The sequence below is a fragment of the Cryptomeria japonica genome, chromosome 6 (genome assembly GCF_030272615.1).
Source record: "Cryptomeria japonica chromosome 6, Sugi_1.0, whole genome shotgun sequence".
NCBI lineage: Eukaryota > Viridiplantae > Streptophyta > Pinopsida > Cupressales > Cupressaceae > Cryptomeria > Cryptomeria japonica.
The window spans coordinates 620,044,926-620,059,025 of NC_081410.1; the positions used below are offsets into that span (position 1 = coordinate 620,044,926).

Consider the following 14,100-nt stretch of genomic DNA (forward strand, 5'->3'; position numbering starts at 1 on the left):
TTTAGATATAATGCAAAAATGAATGTTGTAAATACTAGATTGACTCCTCTTTAGTTCAGCCTATGAGTGCAATTCTAGCCAATGAAAAAGATGTTCCCCTCTATTAGGGCCCCTTTTATCATCTTTATTGGTTCAATTTATCTCTTACCCTAGATCTATCCTCTTGCCCTCAAATAAACAATAGCTCCTTGATTGTGGAATTAAACCCTAAAAACTCTACTAAAAAGCCTAGTGTCAGCTCCTCCTCTATTTTAAACACCTACTATGAAGGAGAACATTTCCTATTCAACCCTCCCATGCATTCACGTTTAAATTATCCTATTTATCCTAGAAATAATTTTTTTGCCTTTTAAGACCCCCTAAAAATAACAATTTTGAATGACAACTCAGGATCTACCTAGCCCACTTCCTCAAAATGGTCCCCTGCTATTTCCCCATCAGCTTGCAACCACCCTTTCAGTCCTTATTCCTCTCCTTTGGGAGAGAAATATTTTAATATAGGTTCTATGAAATAGATGGCTGCTCAAAATCCCCTCATGGTAATCTTTGTAAGGATCTATCTGACAAGGTGAATGGGTTGTGTAAGGCCTACAACCTCCATAAAGAGATCCTAAAGTGGCAATTTGTGAATATTAGCCCTTTCCTACTATATATAATTAAAACCAACCAACCATATATTCTTATTACATAAAGGATTAATTTTAGATTAACTTAAGTATTTGTGCTGTAAATTCCAAAGCTTAGAGAGGTTTTTTATGACAATCTTGAAGGTTTCTTTCTATGGCGATATTACACTATTCACGTTATTAAGGAGAAAACCAATGAATTATGTTTAGAAATGAGTTTGCATCTATTAGAAAAAACATCTAATTCTTTTTTATTTTGACTACTACAAGCTTATTACTAGTCTCATTTTCATCTTGAATATTACGTACTATGCATATTATATCAAGATTTCTAGTATTTTTCAACTAGGTATCCTATAGTTAGGAGATTAAATATCATGTCTAAGGTATAATAAACATTCTCTATTTTTCCTTTATTCACATACTTTATGTAAAGAATGATAGAATATTTTATAACAACTAGAACTCTTTTATTCACCATTTTAATCTAAATTTTAATGTTCTTGTTAGTTGTAGCCAATAATTTTTCTTTACCTTTTGTGCATCTAAATGCCAAATTCTAGCAATGCTTCTCATTTATATCACACATATGGAACATGTTTGAAATTTAACATTTTTATTTAAATTTTAATTTTCTTTATAAAGAATTTATTTCTCTTGGTCACATTAACTCTTTCTACATTCACTTGCGAGAGGACCATACATTTAACATAATGGAACATCATTTCTATCATACCTTTGGTTTGAGCTATTTGTATTCTTCTTATGATAGGAATGAGGCTGTGAGTTGTTTTTTTCTTCTTGGCCATTTGAGTTTTCTCTTCTAGAGTAGCCTCTTCCTCTACCATTGTTTCCTCTCCCCCCATCTTTGTCATTTCTTTGAGGCACAATGTCTTGCTTCAAGAAGTGATTCATCTATTCACTCATTAATAATGGGTTTGAAGTGATTGCACATCAACTCAACTACTATCATTTTGAATAGATCTTTGACCTCTTCTATTGCAATAATTGTTGGGTTAAATCTTAATTACAAACTCCTATCCAAATCTCTTGAACAATTATTTTTTCTTTTGTAACTTCACCTTTAATTCTTACCTTATTTTTAAGATAGAAAATATTGTATAGAATTTTGAAATAGACTCTCCATCCTTAATTTAAGAGTTTAAAAATATCAATTCAATTTTAATAATCCTGATCTATTAGTTCCTTAGAAATGGCTTCTTATCAACATCATTTCAATGACTTGTGGCATTTCATCCTCTCTCCTAGCCTCCAATAGTCGAGGTCTTTTCAAATGCCATTAATCAATGTTGCATAAACAGGTTGGTCAGTATGAATTCATTGACTAGAAACACCAACAAATCATTTTCTAACATTACAGTCTTAATTTATTTCGAAAAAAATGATTGTTTTATCTATCAATTTGTTTGTTGCTTCTACCAACTTTTAAACTCTCTCTCTCCCCTCCTAGCCCCTCGTTCCATCCTCCCTCCTAGCCCCTTGCTTCCTCCCTCTCCTAGCTCTCTATCATGCATCTATTAATTTCATATCTAGTTAGCAATAAATATTCCCACAGACATTAGAAAATTAAAGATAAACAAGCGGAATTCATTTTATTCCTATCAAATGGTTCAAGATTACAAAATTCCACCAATACTAATACAAAAGGAATCGCCGGCATTCTACTAACCATTTTTTTTTATATTGAATAAAATAGTTAAATAAATAATATAAAATAAAATAGCTCAAGATTACAAAATTCCACCAATACTAGTACAAAAGGAATCGTTGACATTCTAGTAAATTTTGCTTCTAGTGGCCGAGAGCCCAAGGAATTCAACTCACTAAAGAAATGACAACAGAATGGCTAGCATTGATCCAGTGGACATTGGATAGAATTAAAGTCTTGATCAGAAACATTTTTCATATTTCTTAATCGAGAAAGAGCACTTTCTCATAGTATGCTATTTCTTTTTGTCAAATGTCTTGCATCTTTTCTTGACAGAGAACATCCAAGAGAATTCAGTCCATAACATGATAAGATATTGCCATAGTGGAGTGAACACTATACAATTCCGAGTGGAGTCTTTTGGACAAAGGAGGTGGATGTTCACATCACTTTTACATAGAATTTAGTTCTCTTTCCACTATCATTGGACCACAAAAAACATAGATTATTTCATATCCTTCAATTAAGCAAGAATCCTCTTTGATAATTTCAACAATTTCAACAAATATCCAATAATTTCAACAATCGTTCTACATGTTAAAGATGAGCTATCTATATTTTAATGGGATGCAAAGACTACCTTGAAAATGTAAATATACACAAGTGTCTACATTTATTGAGTTTCTGTGTTGTTTCTTGGTGTTGTCAATAACTAGATATCTAATGTCTATCATTTTAGGATGTTGATCATTTGTAACTTAAAAGAATGTCATAAGGTGAACTATAAAGCTTATTTCAACTATTAAATCATTTAAATATAATAATTTATTAAATTTATATTATATTTAAATAAATACAATAAAATTTTTTGGAAGAATAAATATGTATTATAATATTTATAATAAATGAAAACAATTGATATTATGAATTATGTTTTGAGGTAAAAGGTTTGTAAATTTATCTATTTTAAGAAGGAAAGACAAAGTCTAATCTTTCTTTAAGTAGTCTAGTAGAGATTAAAGATTGATAAATCTATCCCACCTCTTTAAGAGGGAAGGATCATCTTTAATAACCCCTATCATCTAGTTTTGCATTAATGGAAAGATGGTTCATGTGTTCTTTATTTGTAGGCTAGGAATGCAAGCTTCAATTATTTACCATGCAAGTTGTTCCAATTCTTATGGTAATCCAATAAAAGAAGAACATTTCTAAAGACATGAACAAACCCATTCAATCCTGAAAAATGCTAATAAAATTTAGTTTCACCTTGATCTCTTTTTATTTTCAATTAATCTAATGCCAGATCCATTTTACTAAATCCATAGTTGCTAGAGTACAAAATATTCTTCCTCTATTTTTTTTCTCAAAGAATGCAATTTTGTAAATAGTAGGTAGATCATAGATGGTATTGTTATTTTTCATGAGCTACCTATTAATATTGACATGGGGAAAGTATATTAGGTTGGATAAGGGTTTCTTTCTTAGGATCCTCATTACATTTGATTTATATAATTCTTTCTATATTTAGCTAAAAATTTACTTTTTTATGCATTTGTTCCTTAGTATTTTTAATAAATTTCTAGCCACTTTAGGTTTTAAATGCTTTATGACATGAAACAAGGTGATACCATCTCTTTATTAATTCATAAATTCGATTCAATTAATCATTATTACTAAAAATTCTCAACCTTTCATAATAATATATTTTTATGCATTTCTTCCTTAGTATTTTTAATAAATTTCCAGCGACTTTAGGTTTTAAATGCTTTATGACATGAAACAAGGTGATACCATCTCTTTATTAATTCATAAATTTGATTCAATTAATCATTATTACAAAAAAATTATCAACCTTTCATAATAATATTGTAGAGAAAAATGATAATTTTGAGGTCATAGAACACAAAGATGTAATATTTAGGATCGTAAAGGTCAATTTTTCACCCCCCACATATACCTTAGCTAAACAAATGTTAGTTAGAATGACATGGATCTCTTTCAGATCTATAATTTTAAAATGGGGCTTAATCAGCTTCTTAGGTCAAAATTTATGGCCTCTAGAAGTTGGACCTCTCACATAAAAAAATAAGAACGTATATGACAAATAAGAGAGTTATAAGAAAGAGTTATACTCTTAGACTGACTTATGGTGCAAGATATGGAACATCATATGATATTTTTTAAAGGAGAAAATGGAGCCAAAATGAAACTCCCATATTGGTGAAAGGATAACAAGGAGCTTGTAGTGCGTGGAAGAAATATTTTATTTTTAGCTTGTGGGCTCATCTTAAGATTTGGGTGTTAGATTTTTACTAGGGATCTTGACATCACATTTTGGGTAGTTTTTGCTTAAGTGAATAAAGTAATTAAAAGTCCTAATTAACTAAATAATTAGATAATTTCCTAATTGCTCCAACATAGAACCTTAAGATTAACTTAGGGATAAGCTAAAGAGCCAATGGATGCAAAATGCAAGCATAAATGGGTCCCAACAACAAGGCCTAATTAGGTACCCATGTGCAAACTGATCCACCTCTCACAAATAGAGTAAAAGAGAAAAACCAGTGAGAGAAAACTCCTCTCTAAAAGAGAGAAAATTAAATGAAAAAGGTACATGTGACTAGGCATGAACGAATTAAGATGACCTCCCAAAGTACTAAATTGGTCACATAAGTAAATTTAAAATCCCCCACAGGAGAGAAATTAAGAGACAATGTAATGAAGAGACAATATATCCCCCCATTAGGGAGAACATCCAAAGCTAAAGATGAAGGCTTGAGGATGGATGTTGATGAAGATAGAAGAGAACAAAACCACGTTCCTCCCTTTAGGAAGAAACAAATACAATGGCCTAAGAAGAAGAAACTCCATGAAAGGAGATGGGAGAAATAGCCTCATGATGGGTCCCATAGAAGACTTCTCAAATATCCACATGTCGAAATCAAAAGATGTCAAATCAAATGAATTAAATCTAAACAATTGTGAAGATACCTGATGAACAAGATTAGAAGGCATTGATGATGATTAGATGATATGAATTCTCAAGCTTCCATCAAAGAGGAATCAAAGATCCTCGTGAATGTTCCTAATGTTTAGAGTGTGTGATGTATCAAATAATGTTGTGATATATGGCAAGTACTCATCCCATAAAGTAGAAAGTAGAAGAGGACAATCAATCTGCAAAATTGAACCGATCTCTAAAGAAGTAGGAAGTTGAGTAGGAAGTGCAAGACTATTCCCAGCAAACATGGTGTATGACCATAGAACACATAGGTTAACATGACCAAACCTCTCCTCAGGCACTTGATCTAGTCTAGATGCATGAGAGTTAAGACCAATCAATGGAACTACATTCTCAATGGGAGGAAAATGGGAGAACTCATATAAGTGATGCATGATAAACAAAGTGAATGAAAATAAACTCTCTACTCTATAGATATCTAATGAGTGTTGAATCGGGTGTGAAATCTACTATCTGACCCTACCCACTATGATTAATTTGATATATGTAAAGGATATTGGATGATAATGACGAGACACAATGTACATCATCGAATGTGTCATTGTTAACCTCAATAGAATCCCTACCCATAGGACTCATATAAGTGTTATTACCTATCTTGTGTAGGCAATCTACAAAAACTCTAGACATGAAATGGGTTTCACTCCCTTGTGCATCTGTTGTCTGGGAGCTGGAATTTGGCCTTGAAGTGACTGATAGTGTGTATTTCTATTCAAGTGAGGATTTGATTTACAAATTAGTTTCACGTTCCCATCACTTTCTAATCTACATCGATTGACTTTGAATAATTTGATGCCTCTAGAGGAGGGTAAGTTGGAGATTTATCGTAGTGCTAAAGGGTTCTTTGTTGTCAGCTTTGATTCTTCTAATGATCAAGAAGACATTTTAACTATTTGGGATTGGGAATGGGATTCACATCCTCTCATAATTTGCCCTTGGACCCTCTCTTTCTACCCTCTCAAAGAGTCTACTAATGTTTCTTCTTTTTGGGTGATATTCCTTATCTACCCTTACACTTCTAGTGCAAACCTATCAATGTGGGTATAGGTAACACAATTGACTACTTCTTGAAAGTGGATATAGAAATTTTTTCTTTTTTTCATAATTCATTTGCTTGAATTTTAGTGGATGTTGGCTTCTCCAAATCTTTACCTTGCAAGATTATTTTAAAGGTAAATGATTCTCCTTAGATGCAACTAATCAACTATGAGATCATCCCTTTCGTTATAGGAGTTATTTTTCTACTAGACACTTGGAATCAAATTGACCTCATGTCTCTCATAAATCATCTTCCTCAACCTAGTTGACAAGTTCTCTTCATGATAATCTCACAATTTACTTTGCTATTTCAGATGCTAATTCTATTGCCTCAAAAAATCCCCCTCTTTCTCCTTTGGCTCATGTCTTGAAACTTTGTTTCCTCTGTTATTTTTATGTAATTGGATGTGGTTTTTGTTGTTCCTATTAATCATTCCCAAGCTCAGATGGTTGTTCCTATTGTTCATTCATTGACTTCTTAGACTATTTCTAGCATGACTAATGTTCATTTTTATGTTTCCCTAGTTGTTGATTGTCCTACTGTTGTTTCCTCTAGTAAAGTTATTGTTTCTCATGATGTGGTTCTGACTCATGGTCTTCCTTCATTCCTAGTTTCTTTAGTCTAGAAGCTTTGCCCTCAATTTGGGCTCCTAAAGATATTTTACCTTCCCCTTCTTATAGGTCCACAAGTTTGGATGATAACTCTAGTTGGACAGTTGTTCAAAAAAGAAAAAAAGATGTAAAAATGCATAAGATTGTTTGTAATGTAGGTCAATCCTAATTTTTGTTACTATTTAGTAACTTTATAATTCGCCTTGTTATTAGACCTGCAAAAAAAAATCCACTTCTCTTAATAAAAACCTATTATATAAGAATGTATTCATTAAAATACTTCATCTATTTTAAAAATCTTTGAATCCGTTTAAATTAAATATAGACCAAATCTATTGGATGCTCTGCAATTTCCACAGCCATGAGATAAAAATAAAGATCGTAGACTTTGTACACGTTATATATAGAATGAAAATGCAAACAACATGCTTGCCTGATTACGTGACCAATACGATAACAGAAAGAAGAATAACAATACTCCCACGTTATAAAACTTATCTATATATCTCGATTTTCTCATGGTGGCTACCTACTATTTTGTATTGTATACATGAACATACGGACGTTTCCTATTTGCCTACTCTCTCTTCCACAAAGTTGGCCATGGTAGCTTTCATTGCTGTTTGGAAGATAAAATAAAATTCATTTAACCTTGCCAACAAACGAATTTCCATGGGGATTTTCCCCAACACTGTCTGTCATACAGTCAAATAAATGAGCTTCACTTTTTAAATTTTCTTTCACAGTTTCACTTCTTGTTTTAGATTGAAATTAATGGAATTATTGAAAGAAATCAGGAGTGAAAATGATATTCTTTAGCCTGGAGGATTGTAACACTGGTAGAAATGACGTTGAGAAGGCAATGCTATTCTAAATATGCTCTCAAATTCCCAATTTATTAGAGATATCGTTGGGAATGTGAAGTCCAACAGATATCACAAGGTTCAAGCTGGATTTTAATTAATTTTTTATTTTTCAGATTATATCAGTCATAATATATATGGTTAATAAAATATCCTTAAAAAAAGTTGTGAGCAATTTTAAAGAGATTAAATTAAAACAGAGTTAAAATGAGTTATTATTATTTATTATATTAATAAATAGAAGATTGTCAACTGAATATTGAGAAAAGAAAATTCCATTAAGATGTAATTGGTAAATAGACAATTTAATTTTTAGTGATTGAATTGTTTATATTTTTTATATCTCATTACTATGAAGTAAAAATATTATGTGTATGTATTAATGTATACACATACACATACACATACACATACACATGCACATGCACATGCACATATACATATAATGATATTGTGTATCAACTCGATATGAGTATAGAAGCCATAGGAAGCTCTTCGGATAAGAGCTAGGGACTGAATACTCTCAAACTAAAAGGAAAATATTCATCTACAACTTTTGAAATTTTGAGAACCTAATTTTTTTTGTTTCTAACATTTGTATAAGAAATTTTAACATCACATTCTTTTATTTTTCATGTATTTATTCTACAATAATTATTCATCGTCTAAACTTTAACACATTTCATGTTTCATTATCTATCACCCACATTCCACATGTCTTTCTTTTCGAACACAATATTGATAAATAATTTATGGTTTTCATTTACATGGATGGATATTTTTTTCAATGCTAGAGGAGATTATAGAAAACTTGGAGAATTATTCTCATGCAAAATCCCATTTATAATTGATACATTTATCATAGATATTAAAATTCTATTCATACTTGTAAATCATACTTATAGATCCTCCCAACATCCACCACTTCATTCTAATAAAATACAACCATTACAATAGTTTTGTAATTCTTATAAATTGTATTGGCATTTCCAAACTATCCCTACTATATTCTTCCCTATATTCCCCTTGCACACATGGACCTCCTTATACCATACATATGTTGCTAATTAAATTCATATTTCTATTTTCTATTTCTCTATAAATCCTTCCTCAATATGCATTTCATGACTTTGTATAGGTTTTAAGCTTCATTTCATATCCATCCTAGTTAAAAATTAAAATATGAATGTAGTTTTAAAACATAATTTAAATGATGGTTTTGTTGGTGAATTGAAAATAATAACCCTTGGTTTTGTTTTATACATGGGTTATTCATTCTCATCACACTTCTTCATATTTGTATAATCGTGTCCTCACACCCAAATTTGATCTCTTTTGTTTGTACATTTTTCTAATCATCATAAGCTAAAACTAGAAAGTATTCAAATCGTCAATATTTGAAATTCTTAATAATTCTTATAAAAGGAAAATAAAATATGTAAGAATCTCTTTCAATAAATTAGTGGTCAATCTCACAATATGTAGCTTCTCACACATGTTTCGACAATATCAATCCTCCACAAACATAGAAATGTCATTTCTTATATACCACTAATTTTATTTTTAAGTATCATATTTGAATTTACTAGGAATGACAATTAGTAAATTAATTTGAAAATGAAGCTTTTGATAGGGAAAACATTTCTCCATGGTGATTTTATCACCTCACCTTCCTCACTAGTAAAGTTTAGATCTAATCATTTAGCATGTCACAACATGAGAAGACATAAAATATTTCTAAAGGTCACATGGAGATTCAAAACCATGATATCTATTGTAGGTTAAGAGATCCTTAATAAAACCCTTATACTTTCTTGTTTAGTTATCTTTTGGCATTGTATGTGTATGGCTTTGGCCTACTTTTCTTTTCAATTAACTCTTCAATGATTTTTCTTTAGTGATTAGGTTGAGGTTGGGCTATTGATTTTCTATGTTGTATCCTTTGGCAGCATTGTTATGTGGGTTCCAGATCCTAGTCAAATCCGAGGGTTTTGCGTCCCTTCAAAACCTATTGTATGGGGTTTCGCGTCCCCCCAAAACCTGTTTGTTCCATAATCAAGAACATTTTTATAATATAAAGATGTGGTCCTGATAATATTTATGACCTCCATCTTTTATTTTACATCTAAATTACCATAGTTTATCAACATAAGATTAGATATCCCAAAGAAAAAAAAATATCATTACATCCTTTCTTATGAAGGGGTCTTTAAATTCTTGTTCAAATTTATTACTAAATATGTCCACATCTATAATTATAATTAATTTTATAGCTAACAATTATAGAAACAAATATAAACTTCTAAAAATCACTTCAGAATATTAAGAAGTAATCAAAACTATTTTCAAAATAAGAGTAATGCTGAAAGAACATTTAAATCAGCTAACTACCCCTCAAGAAAAAAAATACTCTAAAAGTTAGACACAAAAATGAAAAAGCAAAACCAAGAGTAATTAGTCTATTCAATATAAGAATCGGGGTTTATAACTATTTCATAATTAGTGCTTCACCTTTCAAAGGAAAGATAAATCTTAAATATTACCTTCAAATCTCTTCAAAAATCCTTGAAATATGGTAAATGATAAATCTCGTCATAAACAAGATGCATATCGCCATGAGAAAAGATGAATTTAAATTCATCCTTATCACAAGAAGTCGTCCGAGCCACCATATAAGAAAATGAAAGTCAATATAAGATAAGATTTAAGATAGTAGAACATCCACGTATAAGCCGTACTACGAAAAGGCTATTAGTCCGCATTCACGCATGTCTGCTATTCCATCCTTCTTCCCTTATAAATAGTATACATTCCCTGCCCTAAGGCATTGAAGCTTAACGATTAAGGCAAAGCATCTCTTATTCTTACATACAAAATGGTGATGTATTCTTCTCAAGCAGCCTGGTATGTATCTCTCATTTCCCTCTAGCATATATCTAATCTTTCCTTTCTAATTTCCCATTCCATTACAAATTACTGATAACTGTTGGCTTTGGTTGTTTCCTTTTCTTGAATGGACAGGACTTTACTAGTGGTGGCACTAATTCTGCCCTTGGCTTATGGAGATGGTGTATTAGACATTGCAGGGACACCTGTGGTAACAGGCACCGATTACAAAATTCTACCTGTGAATGGCGGCGGGCTTTCATTGAAGATGCGGAATAACAGCTGCCCAATGTACGTAACTTACAATAACAATGACGATGGTCTTCCTGTGATTTTCACGCCTTATGAATATGTGAAAGCAATCGCCGAGGATGTCGACTTGGAGGTGCAATTTTCTGCGGCTACAATTTGTGTGCAATCTACTCGGTGGAGGATCAAATCAGATTCGGAAGTGAACAAAGATTTTATTTATACAGGAGGCTCATCTTCCTCTTCTTCAGTTGATCTGGATTACTTTAGGATAAGCAAAAGTGAAGGAGATGGTAGCAATGTTTATGAGTTTTCTTATTGCCCTAGTGTGTGCTCAACTTGCAGGCCCGCATGTGGGTCGCTGGGAATTTACACCGACGAAGATGGAAACCAGTGGCTCGTCAAAGATAGTGAGATCGATCCCCTGAAAGTGCAGTTTCAAAGAGCATAAGTCACATTATTAGGGTTTGATGTTTATAAGTAAATAGAATAAAAAAGCCCTGTGCTGGAGCTTGGAAATAAGAGCGCCTCCTTGTGCGCTGCTGTCATTCATTTCATCAAATTTATGACTGAATTATATAAAATCTACAGAGATTGTTTTAAGTTATATAATGTGCAGGACTAGGTTTGACTTAGTGTGAACAGAATAGTTTGCTTATTCCAACTCAATTCAAATACATGTTTACCAACTCAAATTGTTTTTGACTTTCCACCATAAAAAGAGTAATATCTACGCAATCTTCTGTTTAAAAAAGTCTCACCTGTACATATATATTTAGACAGAGTATCGTAATACAAAACAGGACACTTTTGCTGATTCAAGATCTATATACTGAACGATTAATTTAAATAGCTTGTCCAAGGGAAAATAGATCATAATCATTAAGAACATTGGATATAAGGAGTATAGGTTTTCTGTTGATGGAATAATATTAAACTAAAAGTATGGTATAGTACATGCATAAGTAATATTACTAAATAAACAAGATTAGTAATGATGTAGAGGTGTTTAATAAGTGTTTAATATCTGGGTGTGATATTTTAAAACATTGAATTTATGAGTTTTGATGATAAAAATATTTATTCATATATATAATAGTTTCAGTTTTCTGTCTAACATTTTTACTTTTATTATGTGGTTTAATATGATATATTGCATTTGTATGTTTCAATATTCAAACTTATAATAATAGTGGACATAACCACCCAAAAAACATGTAGGAGCCAAAGAGACGACCTAACAAACTTGTATAACCAAAAAGTCCACATGATAGCAAGAGGAAACATAGAAGAAGCACCCTCCACCTGTGTCATACTGAAGAAAAGTGCAAAGTTGAGCAACTTTATCCACTGAAAGAGATTCCAAATCAAAGACACACCACCCACAAGGAGCATTTGATGCCCATTTAGCAAGCAAGTCAGCAACCTTCTTCCACTCACGAGGAATATGAATAAAAGAGATAGAACTGAAGTAACAAGATATTTGACAAATTTGGGCAACCAAGGATTAAAGTTGCCAAGAAGAGCTCTTAGAATATGGATTCGTAAGGAGAGAGATCAAAATCATAGAATCCAACTCACAAATGACATGATTCTATTACAGCTCTAGAGCCCGTTGTAAGGGAAACAAAAGAGCACAAGCCTCCATTTGATTGTTCGTCCCAAAACCTGTTCCTACTAAAAAAAAGAAGTGCATAGCACCAATATTGTCCCTTCCAACACCTTCAATTCCCACAAGTCTAGGATTCCCACAAGAGGAACCGTCAATGTTGATCTTAAGAAAATTGCGAGGAGGAAGAGTCCAGTGACCATTCCCATTAATCTAGCAAGAGGAATGTTGGAGAGAAGGCTGAGGATGAGAAGCAAAATTCTCAAGAATATTCCCTAGCTGCAATTGTTGAATTACCATAATATCAATAGGGGCAAGATTCACATCAAAACAACACTTAGCCATAAGGGTCTCCTATACTGAATTCAAAATTTTGTACCAAACATAATCAATAAGATGTTGATGACCCAGAAAAATCTTACAATTTCTTTCCAACCAAACTTGCCAGAAAAGGAAGGTAGGACCAATATGCCAAGCAATCTCAAGAGCAGGAGCCTTGGTAGGAGGCCGACCCAAATGTCTCTAGAAGTCAATCAGAGACATAGCATGAATGATTGGGTAGTTCTAGCAATTCTACCATAAAGACCATACACCAAAAGTAAAAGGACATTGAAAGAACAAATGAGTAGAGTCTTCTCCATGACTCTCGCACAGGACACACTTTGAAGGCCCTTGAAACCCCCTTTTACAAAGATTATCCCACGTCAAGCACTTATTTTGACTAAGAAGTCAAACAAAAAAGTTACATTTGGGCCAACAAAATTTATTCTAGATTTGTTTCCAACAAGGAAAAGTTTCCAAACTAAACTTATCAAGATCCAATTTCTTATAGCCATTGGACACAGAGTATGTAACTGTAGAATTAAAACCCCAAACTAACATATTATTATCCTCCAAAGAAGAACAATGTCTTTTAGCCAAAATAGAAAAGAGAAGTTGACGAGAAGAAACATCTCCTCCAGGGAGCCAACTACACATATCCTTCCAATGATAGATGGGGAACAACCACACAGAGTAGCATTCCTTAAAATCACAAACCCTACTCCAACCAGCCTCAATGAAGATTTTACTCAAAGGCTGAAGAGAAGGAAATGTAGATAACAAAGAAGGATAATTATCCTAGGAATCAATCCAAAATAGAGGTATATTACCTGACTTAACAAGCCAAAATAGACCTTGCTTAACTAGAGAAGCCCCCTTTTGAAGAGTGATCCATATAAATGAACCCCTACTGGATAAATGAAATCGACCAACATCCTAAGAATTCATGCTATGGAGATATTTATGAGTAATTAACCGTGCCCAAAAATGAGACTTTTGGACACATCATCTCCAATAAAGTTTTGAAGCTAGAGCCTAACTATTCAGAACAACTTGTTGAAGGCCCGATCCACCAAATTATTTCGAGCGACAAGCATGATCCCAACTTACGAAACTCCACTTGGTTATATCCAATTTACCAACCCATAGGAAAGTCTTCAAAAGAGAATCAAACTATTTCAGAAAGCCTTGAGGAGAAGACAGGA

General features: G+C 32.4%; 1 protein-coding gene across 1 annotated transcript; it reads left to right on the forward strand.

The window, feature by feature from the left end:
• The first annotated feature begins 10,646 nt into the window (after positions 1-10,646).
• Positions 10,647-11,618, forward strand: LOC131043649 (kunitz trypsin inhibitor 5). Its single transcript, XM_057976883.2, has 2 exons — positions 10,647-10,734; positions 10,852-11,618. Exons 1-2 carry the CDS (start codon positions 10,706-10,708, stop codon positions 11,414-11,416), a joined length of 594 nt encoding a protein of 197 aa, XP_057832866.1. The 5' UTR covers positions 10,647-10,705; the 3' UTR covers positions 11,417-11,618.
• The last annotated feature ends 2,482 nt before the right edge of the window (positions 11,619-14,100 follow it).